Source organism: Periophthalmus magnuspinnatus, chromosome 1 (assembly GCF_009829125.3).
Source record: "Periophthalmus magnuspinnatus isolate fPerMag1 chromosome 1, fPerMag1.2.pri, whole genome shotgun sequence".
Classification (NCBI taxonomy): Eukaryota; Metazoa; Chordata; class Actinopteri; order Gobiiformes; family Gobiidae; genus Periophthalmus; species Periophthalmus magnuspinnatus.
The window spans coordinates 14,839,077-14,854,054 of NC_047126.1; the positions used below are offsets into that span (position 1 = coordinate 14,839,077).

At 38.7% G+C, this 14,978-nt stretch overlaps 1 protein-coding gene across 7 annotated transcripts in view; it reads right to left on the reverse strand.

The window, feature by feature from the left end:
• The window catches only part of ctnnd1 (catenin (cadherin-associated protein), delta 1), a 36,308-nt gene that overhangs the window by 21,230 nt on the left and 100 nt on the right, over nt 1-14,978 (reverse strand). For 4 of the 7 annotated variants that reach the window (XM_055221761.1, XM_033969598.2, XM_033970349.2 and 1 more), the window contains exons 2-5: nt 4,678-4,823; nt 1,081-1,152; nt 859-981; nt 60-331 (exon numbers count right to left, since the gene is read on the reverse strand). In XM_055221761.1, the coding sequence (XP_055077736.1) occupies nt 60-331; nt 859-981; nt 1,081-1,152; nt 4,678-4,818 (608 nt within the window). In that variant the 5' untranslated portion in view covers nt 4,819-4,823. Of the gene's footprint in view, nt 1-59; nt 332-858; nt 982-1,080; nt 1,153-4,677; nt 4,824-13,863; nt 13,975-14,733; nt 14,970-14,978 lie in introns of those variants that run through there. The other 3 variants (XM_033971775.2, XM_033972504.2, XM_033971034.2) reach the window with 3 other exon arrangements.

Here is a 14,978-nt window from a genome sequence, read left to right on the forward strand (position 1 = left end):
TTAATGTTACATAATATGCCCACTTTATGTCTTGCAACCAAATACATCAGAGTACAGACCTGTAGCGATCGTCGATGCGGGCCCCTCGGGTAAGGCTGGCATAAGTTTCAGATGGGGGTCCGCCTCTGTAGTCATCGTAGCCCCCTGGTGGTCCGTAGTGGTAGTTGCGAGGTACAGTGTGAGTGGGGTAGTCCATGGGCCCACCTGGTGCCGGCCTGTAAGGAGTGGTGTAGCCCATACCTGTCATCGAGCCACCTCCGTCCAGAGACAAGGTGTCCGACACAGAGGGGATGACTGTGCGTGTAGTAGTGGTCTTTATTACTTTCTTTACCTGAAACAAAATAGAAACATTTTAATTTTGTCAGAGGATGTATAGAAGAGTGAACCGAGTTAACTGTGAGGAATGGTGGTCGTAAAAACAACACGCAGGTCTAACCACTTACTGATGTAAGTTCATTATCATAAGAAAATAAACATGTAACGTATTCTGACAGTCAAGTTTTCAAAATATATACTACCATTTACCAAGGGTCTGTTACTCCTGAACACTCCTGTTACTCCTGTTTCTTTTCAATAGGATAAAATATGCATGCTGTAATTTCTGACGGCATGTTCATTGCCAAACCAAAATGGCCCCTGAATAAACCAATGTTTGATTTCAACTGTTAACTGTGACTTTGTAAATCAATCATTCCACTTAATCCAGTAGGATTAAGTGGACTGACACATCCCATAACGAATTCACTGTCACATTCTTTCAAAGAGAGCAATTTGAAGTTATAATATTACATCTTACAATGTTAGACGACATAACTAGTAGATTGGTTGTATCATATTGAAAATACTGTGCTTGTTTACATTGGTTTCTGTGCGGCGTGTGGTCCCATCCTCTCCACTCTCCACGGTGATGACGGGCGGCTCTGGGGGCTGCTCCTCCACACTGAAGGACTCCTGCACCAGCTGACCCGGCTCCATCATGAACTACATAACAGCCAAAGAACCAGAAGAACCATTAACTTCAACTAACACCACTGAATTATTCAACAGATGAAACGGAGAGGGCTCTTAAGGCTCGCTTACGTGATGTGTCCCGTTGATGTAACCCTCGTTCAGAGTCAGCCGCTCTAGGCCTGCATCAGGAATGCGCCCGTTCTGAGGAGAGAGGAAACATTAACATGAGTGACATGAGTGAGGGGGTCTTTGAAAGTCAAAACAGTCAGCCAAGGTTAATCGGCAACACCACTGAGGACATCAAATCAGACCAAAGAAGCCATTTCAGCTAATGCATTCACCTAGCAGAGCGGATACAGCTCAAAATAACATTTCTGCATATTTATAATAGACCGTAGGGCAGCAACAATTCATTGGATTATCATGACTTGTTGACTAGAAAAATAAATGTTATCAGATTGAGAATTGTAATCTGACTATAACAACAAACGCCAAAAGGCATTTGACAGCAGAATGAATAAGTCATGTGTCAAAAAAAGGAATCACTAATATAGATTTTTCATAATTTTTCTCTACCTAAAAGACTTCAGTCACCATATTTCAACCTTTATATGGTTAAAATTGTATTTCAAAATCCCAATGTACAATACTACCAAATCACGACTAAAATAACCACTAGTTGTAGCCCTAATAATCTATACTAGTGGTCATCACACTATGCTAGATAATATCATACATACATTTCAAAATTCTTAAATTAATGACAACTATTCCCCCTAGACACATTACCCCAGTAGACTGTTGCTGCCTATTGCTTGATTACATTCTACAAATCTTATAACACTGCAAAGGCAAAACAACGGTGAAGTTGACAAAAGTTGAACAAATGTTTCCAGAAAATTAATGAGCTTGATGATGGAAAACACAGATGGGGTGAAATGGTGAGTAATGGACAAACAGCAGCCAACAATAAAGCCACAAAGTTCAGTGGAAAAATGCCCTGCCTGCCCCTAAGAGACTTGGGTGTGGTGCTTTTTCCATTCCTGCCACAGGGGACGCTCTCTGCACCTCTACAGGGCCTTCACAGGTAAATTCTAGCTGCTCAGGGGAGTGTGATTGCTCAACACCGTTTCTTCCGGATTTGGAGAGGCCTTTTATTATGTGACAAAAACGCTTTTATCAAAATGAGGCACTAAATGAACAAATCTAACCCATTTTAAAACGTCTTCCAACCACTGAGAAGACTATTCAAACACAATTTACAGGTTTGGACAAAGAAATTCGAGACTTGAGTTCCCAGGAGTAAAGTTGGGGCAGATGTGAGCGTGTGGGAACCTGTCAGTGAAGGCTGAGCTCTGGGTCGCTGCCTGGGAGAGCGGCAGAGGCATGCTGGAGCCTCTGGGCTGTGTAAACACTGTTATATAGATAACAGCTAAAACAGGCTAATGCTAACAGGTTGGTTATGCTAACTTTCCACAACACACCACTACACACCTGTGCTTCCTCCTTTCACTTTATCAGAGGTACGCTTTCACTGGGTCATTCCAAAATGTGCAGTGACAGGCAACGGTGGTCATTAAAATAACTGAAATGGTTTAAGTGAGTCACCTAACGATCGCATTCACTTTCTAGTCTTCTGTTGTCAGGTCACAACATTTTTATACTAAGAGAAGCCTCAATAAGCAATATCAGTTTTGATATCACAAAAATATCTGTGACAATGTAATGTAATTATTATCAAGCATCTCTTTACAATAGTTAATTAATCAATATTGAGTTTTGTTTTTGCTTGGACTTTTTTCCTTATTGGGTGATTTGTGTCGTTTCTGACAGAAATCTTTAAACAGAAAACTTGTGTGTTAAATGTTATCTATTTTATATGAATCGTAATGGTTGATTTTCACCTGACAACAGTCACACCTGTGCCATTAAATAACCACCGTTTTTAAGGTTTTAATTAAAACATTATTTCACTGTAGTACAGTTGTGCTGATAAAGAGGTTGAACCTCTGACAAGTTAACCTCATTTTTAACTATGGGTTCTGTAGAACATTATGACATTGCATGATGAAACCCACTGGCAAACATACCTGACATGGGTAGCAGTAGCCTGTTGTAAATTCTACAATACTAGTGCAGTGTGTCAATAGCCAACAAGGTACCAGGAGCTTTGTGGGTGTGTGTCCATCTTGTTCCGTAGAACATTATGACATTGCATGATGAAACCCATTGGCAAACATATCTGACATGGTTAGCAGTAGCCTGTTGTAAATTCTGCAATACTAGTGCAGTGTGTTAATAGCCAAGAAGGTACCAGGAGCTTTGTGGGTGTGTGTCCATCTTGTTCAGTAAAAGCATGAAGTCACTTTTCTGAAGCTAAACCAACTATCACGCGATAAGAGGGCACAGAGGGCGTGGACTACACTAGTGGGACACTTTATCAGAAAATCAAAGCCAAAAGAATAAGTCAAATGACACAACAGATTCAAAAGGCAAAAGTTTGTTGATTTCTGAGAATAATCCGTATATGAAAGCAAAACTGCACATTCCAACACATGCTCGTTATTAAACAGACTAAACAATGGGAGTTAAGTTTGAAGAAAAGCATGTACACAACCACAGTGAAACAAGCTACTGATATTACATAGAGCTCTAACCTCCTCAGTAGGGCTTTAACAGCCTGGCCTTTACTTAAAATTTCCTATAATCTGAATTTATTTGATTTTCTTGGATTAATCTGGCACAATATTGTACACCGACTTCACACTTAACCATAGCCTTTTCTCAAAGTTTGGGCTGGCACATATTGTTTTGGGTTTTGCTTCTGTAAATTCAATGGAGTGTTAATGTCTTAAGGAGGCAAGAGTGTTTTCTGTCCACAATGACCCAACAGAATACCATAGAGGACTGTGGATTTCAGCAGTTTAAGTTTTGAAAGTGAAAGTTGTGGACAGAGCAGGAGGTGGTGTGTGTCCCCTTTGATGAGTGCTATAGTGCTATAGTGTCAATGTGCAGTAGTGAATAATAGTTTCGATATATTGTTTCACTTTATTGTTATAGTAAAAGAACATTTTTAATCTATCAACTGGACAGAAAGTTGTAGGAGTGAAGATATTTCGCTGCTCATCAAAGCCGCTTCCTCAATTCTAGTCTGATTGTTGGTGGACACTGCCTTTTATCTATGTGAAAGGAGGAGGTAACTGCACTGAAACTTACACACCTATTGTTTATAGTTTCTGTTTGATGGCTTGGTCTAATGAGATAAACTAAGTGTGAACTGTGTCTTACCAAATCTTAACATAATCATCAAGGCCCCTAGTGGAGGCTCACACACCTATTAGCATACAGGCTAGCCCTATTGTTTTAAGTCTAAGGATGGAGTTATAAATAGAAGACAGATGATGTTTAAGGCCCCCATTCCTTTATTTATTATGATATATTCCATAGCAATATATTTCAAAATGTCATTATGAATGTTATTGTGACAGCCCTACAAGTAACACCATAGTATTCATTAATTAGCATGATGCACTAAACTAAACAGCTGTTAAAGCCCTTGGAGGAGGCGTTTTCTTCTGTGTTAGTGACGGGGTGAGGATGAAGAACCATGATGAAGGCGGATCACATGAACTCAGACCAGAGCAATGTCTCCATGGATACAGATGATGCAGAGGATGAGTTCAGATTCAGATGGGATGAGCATGTCTTTTTTTGGAGGGAGGTTACCTGTATGTTGGGGAGGGGGCGGGGCAGGGTGCCGGCACACGACCTGCGCTCCTCCTCCAGGGCTCGACTCAGCATCTCAAACTGCCTCTCCTGCTCCCGCACAGAGGCCAGCAGAGAGGCCGTACTCGCACACTGCTCCATTCACACTGAGAGGGAGGAGAGGGGCAGACCAGCACCAGGGTTAGAAGGTAGGAAAAAAAAAAAAAACAGGGAGAACAATATCACAAAATTAAAAGATCCACTTAAAGCTGCCCAATATATGAAAATAAGCACCAAGGTTAGAAAGTTAGAAAACCAACAGGGATAACAATAGCACAAAATATACTTAAGGAAAAACTAAGACCCACTTGTGACATGAATTATAGCTGCACAATATGTGAAAACATGCCATTATGATGAGAAAAGAACAAAAATAATATAGGGTGACAAAGAGGCAATCCTCAAATCTAACTGGAGGAGGGCAGATTATTAAAAAACAGATAATATTGTGGATGTTGTTTTGAAGATATGCAAAATTTAACTATGAATTATAATTTTTGAATAAAAATGTAACAAGAAGAGCTGACTAAAATGAAAATAGAAAAAAAAAACAATTATTGTAAACTTCCAAATTAGGGTATCATGTGATATTTCTACACTTGTCATTTCACATTTGTCTCATACTTGACCTCTGCATTTAAAGACATTTTAAACAGATTTCTGCTGGTTTGACATAATAACGCCTAATCAGCCAGGTCCAACTGCAATCAAATCAAGCCTATATTTTTGTTAATATCAAACATTTTGTAAAACATTGTGCAACTATAAATCAAAATAACTTATAGAACAAATATGGAGACAGGACAGAAAACTCAAAGATAAAACATGATTATTAAAGAAGTGGTCAAGGAGACAGATTAAGGAGGAAGGAGGAAGCAGAGATAGTGTTTGACAAGGCCAGACTTGAGGCAGGTCTTTAATCAAACACATTTTAATCCAGGCTCAGACACAGAGGGCTTTGTGTGTGCGATACATGCTTAGTTTCTGCCTAATCACAAGGGGCAATGTGAGCAACATCACACTCTCAAGTTAAAAAAGAAGCAATATCTGGAACATACTAAACATTAGAAACAAAGCATTGACTAGAGCAAAACTAGCAAAAACCAAAATGTCATGGAGGTTTTCACAGTACAAAAATAGATCTCGACATAATGCCTCATAGTCATCACATCTGCTCAAAGGTCCATAGCAAACACCATCAGTGACACATTTTTCCAAATAAAGATGTAGTATCGATTATTTTAATAATAATAATTTAAAAGCGACAAATTACTTTTTAAACCTTTTACTAATTGCCTCACTTTGCCCTTTTTATCAATGTAGCCTTGGATTTGAATTAATTTAAATATTACAAGTTAGTAACTTGAGTTACAACAAGCCATCGCTTGAACACTCAAGATGTGCCCCAAAAACACTGGACTCACCAGACACACGTGTTCCCATAGACTTTGCATATAAACTCAAAGTCCCTGACACTACGGTTTCAACACAGCATAAGTCTTCACATTAAGTTGGGTATTCAGCCAGTAAAATGTTGGTTGATAGCCACTACACTAAAGTTCAAATATTGGCCCAATACAAGTAATAGTTACAGCCAAAGTAATATGCATGATCCAAGACACATAGTGCTCCAGAGGTTTCATAACAGCATACATCGTCACATCTGATCATGTGCAAACAGTTTAGCAGAATCTAACCTGCTGTGGATGTAATTTGGTTTCTTCACCTTCAGCAGCAGGTTAAAAATAGTGAAGAAGTGAGATTGATGACGGCAGCGCAGGTAGCTCGTTAAGACCGATTTCATCCCAGAGAAATGGAAAGTGAACAGCAGGAAAGACAGGGCCAAAGTATCCCAAATGTTTATCTTCACTGATATCCAGCCTCTATTCTACAAATAAAATTCACCCGGACCTCTGTAGATGATAGTTTGTGCCACTATGAAGCATGTATAAATGTATTCTGCTGCCAGAGGAAGGACATGATGTAAAAATTACACCAAATCAAAATGTGTGCAAGGAGGACGATTTGGTTTAACCTGTTTCACTGAAGATTGGAAAATAAACTGAAATTTGAGTGAAACAGACAACACTAATAATTCATAGCAGAAACACACATTTGTTATAAATATAAATGAAAAGAAATGATTATATCACGAATTGCTTAAAATTTAATTAATCTATTAGAAAGACAGCCCAAAATCAGAATCCACAATGAGTATGTCCTGTCACTGGACACTGAAGAATGAGCCTAATCAGCAGATGACATTTGTGCCACTCATCTCCAAATGACGAGGGCAAAAAGCATTTTCTACATCAAAGTCCTCTGAGTCATGTTGATCTGATCGGAGTCCGGCAGCACAAACAAAGAACACTGTATTAGACTGAACAACTGCTGCTGAAGAGGCAGAGATGAGGCAGACCAAAGCACGGAGCTCTAATGGACAACAGGGGTGGTACAGTTTAAATTACTATAGGCGACATTGAAAATCACCTTAAATGTCATTAATACATTACCATTTCTCTAGTATGTGACCAGCTTTCTAAAATCAAACTCTGAACAATAAAAGTAAACGCAATGTGACATAAAGAGCCAGAAAACAACTGTACATTTACGTTCTTTTTCTTCTAGTTGTTTGTCACAATTCATATAATTTTAATTCTTATTAATAATCATGATTATTTAGTTATTATTTATTGATTACTTATGTGAAATTGCACCCTTGACATAACAATTAACAATTTAAAGAAATGTTTTTCCAATTGTCCTCAACATAGGAAGCTAAATCCATGAAATAATTAGTTATTCATTTATTTTTGTGTTTAATTCCAATTCTAGGTTCTTGCATGATGTTTGATGTGTTGTAAGCTAAAACTAATAACTAACATGTCTTTTATTATTATTATCAAGGTAACATCTTCTACATGGCACAGTACATGTAAATTTGTTTGATTTTTCAACATAATCAAATTAATGGTTCTTGCCTCAACACATCAGATTCTGTCTTTTGTTTCTTTCCTTGAGTTGCACAAACTCTTTGAGCCTTGTAAGTCTCTCACGCAGCACCATTGTCACACATTCCAGGAGAACTCTGCATGTCAAGTCCTGCCTCCTCTGTTCAGACAAGAGACGGTCCCTCCTTCACTGTGCTCTGTGCTCCTCTCATTCTTCAATCAAAAACACTTTTACTTTTAAGCACTTTAGTCTCGGCACAAGCTCAGTCAGAACTGTTGGTTTAAGATTACAGAAAGTGATGTCATTCCCAGATGGGGGCAGAAGCCAAGATTACCGTATTATAATAGGTATAAAAATAAAATGAGCTTATAAAAGAACTGCAGTTGACTAAAGAATTATTACTACAATACTTTCAACTTCCTGACGCAATAATTACTTGACTAAAGTGGGACATGTTGTGAAACTATATCTCTATGATCTGACTGATCTCATCAGCCCACTAACAACAATGCAAAACGAGAAGAACAAGTGTAAAGTAGCAGGTGAAACTCAATTAACTTCTCCGTTTGCATTTCCATGCCTATCCCTATATTTCCATGATTAATAATAAAACTGTTAGTCAATTAAGACACCATCGCCCTACCTATGTTTTTCAACAGCTTTAAACCAGATCAGATCCCATCTCAGCTTAATTAGCAGCAGTTTCAAAAAAGATACAACATAATTGATTCAAGACACAAAATTATTATAATGTAAATAATCTAAGTGAATAAAAGCGATGTCACTTATTTTCCAAACCGATAAGGAGGTTAGCAACTAGCATCCAAACTTCTGGATCTGAAAGCCTGACTACAACTTGAGCAACATCAGCTGACCACAAACCAATAAAAGTTCTCTTTACAACTAATGCGGTCATCAATTATATTTTACAATGATCTTAAGTGCCCGTGAAATCCATTGTCAAGTCAAAGAGCTACTACAGTAATATTACTTGAAAATAAAGATGTAAAAAGCCTTTATTACTCATCACAGAGCAAGGTTAAATAGACCTCTGGCAACATAAGCGTTCATCAAGTTTGTGTCCGTGAATACGATGCTCCCTCAAAAACCCTTATTTGTATTTATTCAGTGTGTTTATGTTGCGCTTTTTCACCGAAGCAAGTTCCTAGTTTGTGAACTGTGTTCACAGACTATGGCAATAAAAGTCTTCTGATTCTGAAAACCTGTTCTTGCGGTGAGTTTCAAACAGCTATGCTCACTTAAAGCCAGCACATTAGCCATTCATCTACTGTAAGGAGGACACGGGCAAAGGCAACGCTAAGTGGGATAGCTTACAAACTGCAAGGCTAAACTACTTATAAACCGGAGCTAAAGCTTAACGCAATTACCCCCAACACTTGATCCTGTTGAATAAAGACATGTTAATGCAATAAGAGGAGAATAGCTGAAGATGTGTTTAGCTCATTCCTAACTGTAAAGCTAATACAAAGTAATAAGAGCGATGTATTATTTTATTTAAAGGTGCAGTGTGTAACTTCACTGGTGGAGGATGTGCTACCTGCTTGTCTTCATGGAGATGTTATCGGTTGACCTGCATGCTGCATATTTCACAGTATGGCATTTTATCTGCTGTATGCTCTATGGAGGCACTAGATTACAGGTCAGATCTGTGGAGAGGCAACACCCTCACTGTAAGAGTGAATATTTAACAAAAAACATCTCTGATTGAATAAATACAAGATGTACAAGTTTAACGGCATACTGTTGCACATTTCAGGAAAAGCAATAATTAATCCCGGAGACAATCATAAAAAGTTTTGTACCTTAGACCAGGAGAGTTACACAGTGCACCTTTAAAATGCAGCGAATTTACTTTCTGAGAATTTAAAATGCTCTTCCGCCTCTGCTTCTTTATATGCCATTTCAGTTGTAGTTGCTCAGACAGAGTTGAGGTGAAGCTGTGGTTTGGCTTGCTCGGCGCTGACTCAGTGCTGGTCACTCATCTGGCCAAAGAGAGCTCTGTGTGTTAGCACTGGCCCAGGTCCAAAAGCCTCAGTGCCATCCTGATCCAGACTGGACCAGGACAGATCAGGGCTAATGCATGACAACTAGAGTGTCTTATACATTTGGCACCAAAGGTTAACACTGGCTATGGATTTTAGTTAATTTAGTTTAAAGTTTTTGACTTTTAGCTTTGATTCACATTTAACATGATTTTTGTTCTTTTATAACCCTGGTTTTGTCCAATTCTTTAGACTTGGTTTTCAGAAGTACTAAGGTTGGGTGATTCTGCCTGAAAATAAAACTACAGAAAACGGTAAAAACTCAAGACTGTATTTAACCCAGTGGCCATTGGCAAATCTTTAATGCAATAGTTAGTTTTATCTCATTCATAAAACATTCATTCTCAACATTAAATTTGACATCCCTGATTTCAAAGCGGGCAGAGCTGCGTGGCCCTGTGCGTGGCCCTGTGCGTGGCCCTGTGCGTGGCCCTGTGCGTGGCCCTGTGCGTGGCCCTGTGCGTGGCCCTGTGCGTGGCCCTGTGCGTGGCCCTGTGCGTGGCCCTGTGCTTGGCCCTGTGCTTGGCCCTGTGCGTGGCCCTGTGCGTGGTCCTGTGAAAAATTATTTTCTTCCCAACTAATCGATTTGAAATGCAACTTAAATTTTTGCCCAGCCCTAAATGTTATCTAAACCAGGATAACATTTATCTAATTTATCTAAACCAGGATAACATTTATCCCATCTGGTTGGGATACGCTTCCTGTGCTACAGAATAATTTCTATCAATATCACTGACACTCCTTGATTTAAAATACCAAAATAATTGTGCAACTTTTACAGTAAGATTTTGACAGTCACTGGTCTTGTGAATGGAGGGCGTGAGTGTGACATAAGTGCAGACATATAGAGCACATGTACAGAAGACACACCCCTCTGAGTGCCCTGTGCTCTCCAGCTGTCTCCTCTCCACACTCACAGGAAGGAAATGTGCCACCGCTGTAAGCCAAAGTAGAGGCAAAAAATACTCCAGCTATGTGGGCACTGGACATACGCTATGTAATTTAGACTCCATGGCATTTCTGGGTCAAGGAGCAGTGGTACCTGTGTCAAACTTTTTCACAAAAGAGAAAGCGGTGAAAACATTTTAGGAAAATTTTAGGAATTTTTAGGAATATTACAGCTCAACCAGTTTCTGGTGTGCGTGTGATTCTTTTACACTTGTATTAGTTTAAAATATACAGTACTCTATAATTGATTTGAACATGGATATTCTATAGGGTTACAAATAATTATTAAAGTAGTCGCCTAGTTAAACAATCGTTGTACATTGCCATTTTTATAATACATTTTAACCAATTAACTATAATTGATAAAGAAAATTGAAAAGTTTATTCTTCTTTTCTCCGTTTTAATAATGCCGGTAAATGACAGGTTTTGCAATATTAAAAAAGTAGCACACTTTTTAATGCAACCCTGGCAAATGGGATGGCCTGCATTTTATAATATTTTAGAAAACCAGCTCCATCTTTCCCATAAGCATTTGATGAATCATAAAATACTAAACAGGTATACGAAACACTACAGGTCGACACATGCATTTATGAAACCAGATTCCTCCAATATTTCACAGTAAGTTGCACCTCAGATATGTTTGTGTTAGTACTCAGAAATATGACCTACTGGAAAACACAACTCTTTTATAGAAGTTTATATCATTTCAAACAAAATACCAGTGTTGTTCTGATGTCATTAAGAAGAATTACTGCAGAGTCTCACGATTAGAGTGTGACCCACATTCAACAAGGAAGCTATAGTCAAAGCTATAAAGGCAGGTCACTGTTTTGCGCTAATGTCACTTTCAAGAAGAAGCTGATGATATCGCTCATGCTAACATCAATAAACAATACTGCCAATGATCATGCAAACTTGTAAGTCATAACCCAAGGCATCTCAAATTATATGGTGACTTATGGTGAGAATCAATCAGGACACTTGGTACAGACAGTCCGGAGAGTCAATTTAACATAAGCATTGTTGTATGAATGTTTCAATGGAGTCAGTGCAGACAACTTCTGAGTCTGGGTTGAATGTTCATCTAGTCCACTCATTGGGTTATCCTCATTCAGGTCAATTTCCCCAGTTTTGACCAAGACTATATAGTTTATACGATACTCAATGCCAAGTTTGATACCACATTGATCTTTTTTTTTACTTTTTTCATTAATAGACTGTACTTTTCAGGATAAAATATAATTATACTTTCTTTATGTTGCCATGCGCTCTTACACTACTTCTGATATAGCTCAAGATCATTCTAAAACTGTTCAGGGACAGTCACATTTTGTCCTGTTTGTCAAATGAATATCTAGTTCCAGTTAAATGTTTATCTAAATACCAAAAATAAATGAGGTCAGAGTAAGTCCAGATATTGTGCTATTTTGTGTGTTAATCATTACAGGACACTGTCATAATCTGTTCTTTTTGTTTTAGCACATGTCCCAAAGCAGTGCCTGATCCGGCAGCGTGGCTACGTGCCCATCATTCAAATGAAAACACAGGCTGCAGGTGTAACCGAAAGAGAGAGAGGGAGAGAGAGAAAGAGGCGGGGGGCAGAAAGACAGAGAAACAGGCAGAGAGACAGAGAACAGAGAGAGTGAGACAGAAAGAGAAAGAGAAAAGGCAAAGGGACAGACAGAGAGAAAGACAGAGGGTGAGACTGTGAGAGAGGGAAAGAAGGGGAGACCGGGAGAGAAAGACACAGAAAGAGTGAGAAAGACCGAGAGTAAGCTGGTGAGAGACAGAAAGAGGAGGAGGAGCAAATTAAAGAATAAAAAAATAAAAAAACTCAACCTCAGTTTGTCAGTGGGACACACCCTTACTGTGCACTACAAGCCCGTCATTACACAGCCTCACAAATGATAGGCTACTTAAAACAACTGACCATGCGGCAAAACTCCACTCTCAACCAACAACAGTAAATCTAGGGGCAAATAAAGAAGTAAAACTAAAAACTAGACCCATTTTAACAAGTATGTTTTTAACAAGGGATTTTTCCTTGAAGAAGCAACATGTCAAAACCTGCTAATCTCTCCTTGTGTACAGGCTGTTGCAACAGGTCAACACTGGGAAGACTTCAGGCTATTTACAAAAATATGTCAGGCATTTGTCCATATTGTAATGATCAAAAAACCTTAAGTGAAATTAGTAACATTGTACCACATGTAGATTTTTATCACAATCAAAAACACTTAGAAGTATAACAGACTAGCTTTTCAGCTTTTGTTGATCATTAGAAAAGTTAGTGAGAATTCAAAACATTGCTTGACAGACAGTGCTATCTGCGACCTTGCATGAGTACATGATATGCCATTCCACATTCCTCTATTGGTTTTTAAGCATAATTAGTAGATTACAGAGAGAAAGACAACCACAACGATAATCAAACATATCAAGCCGAGTACAATTGTTTTTAAGTTACAAGGCAATACTGAAGAACATACAAAGCTATTTCAACCAAGCATTGAAAAGCAAGGTTTTAGACCATGGAGCAAAGCTGAGAATGTAACTGTTGATATTCCTCAAACTATAAACTTAAACACTGCACTAAGCTTTTTTGGTTGAGGGTCCACCACTTGCTCGTTTCCATGCACATGTTGCTTCGCCTGTACCACAATTATGTTGTACAAATATTTATACAAATTACATTGTACAAATACGTTTAATTGCACATATTTACCCTGCATTTATTCCATTACAGGATTTTTTTTGCTCAAAAAATATCTTAAAAACTTCTTACTGTGAGCATTTCTGATCAGTAACTTTGCCGTATGACATCACTTACTTGTCTTCTAAGAGATAAATAAGTTTAACACCATACTGAGAATATTCTATTCTAGGCCTCTTTAAGGAGACATGCAGGTGACAGATCTTCCACCAGAAACATATCATAACTATCACTAGAAAGTATTTCCAAACTAACATCCTAGGAGAAAACACTGATAACCATTTCTCAGAAACCCAGGCCTGTAAGATGAGAAGCCGTCAGAATAAAAGGTGCAACAAACCCGCCTGCACCTTACCACACCCCACTAGAGCAGTGGCAACAGCACAGTTTACAGACTCATATAACAGGTTTGACTTTAGTCTTGCTCCTCTGTCTCTCTCCCCTTTTACCACTTCTGATCTACTCACCCTCCTCTAGTCTCCACCGACGCGACCACATCAAATGACAGCTGCTAAAACAAGGGGCTAGCCTAATAATACACCTACTACAATGAACGATTTAGACGTGATTTAGAAGTGAATCACAGGCCACAGTTACTCCAGTGTTTCCCGGAGAGAGAGGGAGAGGGCGTTCGTTCAGGTACAATGAATAATGGCTCAGTGATAAGGGAGCTGGACTTTGCTCCTGGCTGGCTGGCCTAAACCGAGAGGTGGTTACTTCCTTGATGCTCACCTGCTCTCAAGATCTCCTCCTGAGTAATACCGCTACAATGAATGAAAGAAGATACAAGAAAACAACTGTGAAACATAGTATAAAAGTATATTTCTTTACTACAGTGGGTTATAGATATAGCAACTCCAGTGTCTTAATAATAATTTAAAGCCACCAAAATAGCAATTATGACAACACAGAAGACTACATTCAAATTTGCCAAATGTATTATTCAACTTGTACCTGGGCTGTCTAAACATACACGTCTACTAGAAAAATATTAGTCAATGTTTAACTACAATAAAATCAACTTTTTTCCATAACTATAATACTGTATTTATGAGCTGCTTAAACAAGAAATCACAACTTTTTCTGCATTAAACATTACATGAAATAGCACTGTAATTACCAAAAGATCCGTATTAAAATGTTTAGCCTGCAAACTTCTATGACATACTCACACTAGTTTGAACGATACCAACCATGTTAGCCACTGCTACGCTAGCATGCTAACTCTGTGTCCATACACAACAAGCAAGTTCGTCCCAATCAAACAACTTTTTCCTCAGCAAAGACATAATCCAGGTATTTATACGTAGATTTACCCACGAAATGCGCATAGTTACCTATTTAGAAGACAGTTTAGTTTGTTTTCTCAAAGTCCATAAGTGCTTTTGAGGTCGACGTAGGCCTAGCACAGCCGACAGAGCTGCTGCCGCTGCTCCGATACAATCCGAAAGAAACCTCGGAAAAGTGAGTTGAAATGGGGCGGAAAATGCTCCAAACGTGCCAAAACAACCAGCCGAAAGGTAAAATAAATAAGCGTTGCACACAGCAGGACCTGGACTCAAAATGAAAAAGAGAAAACACC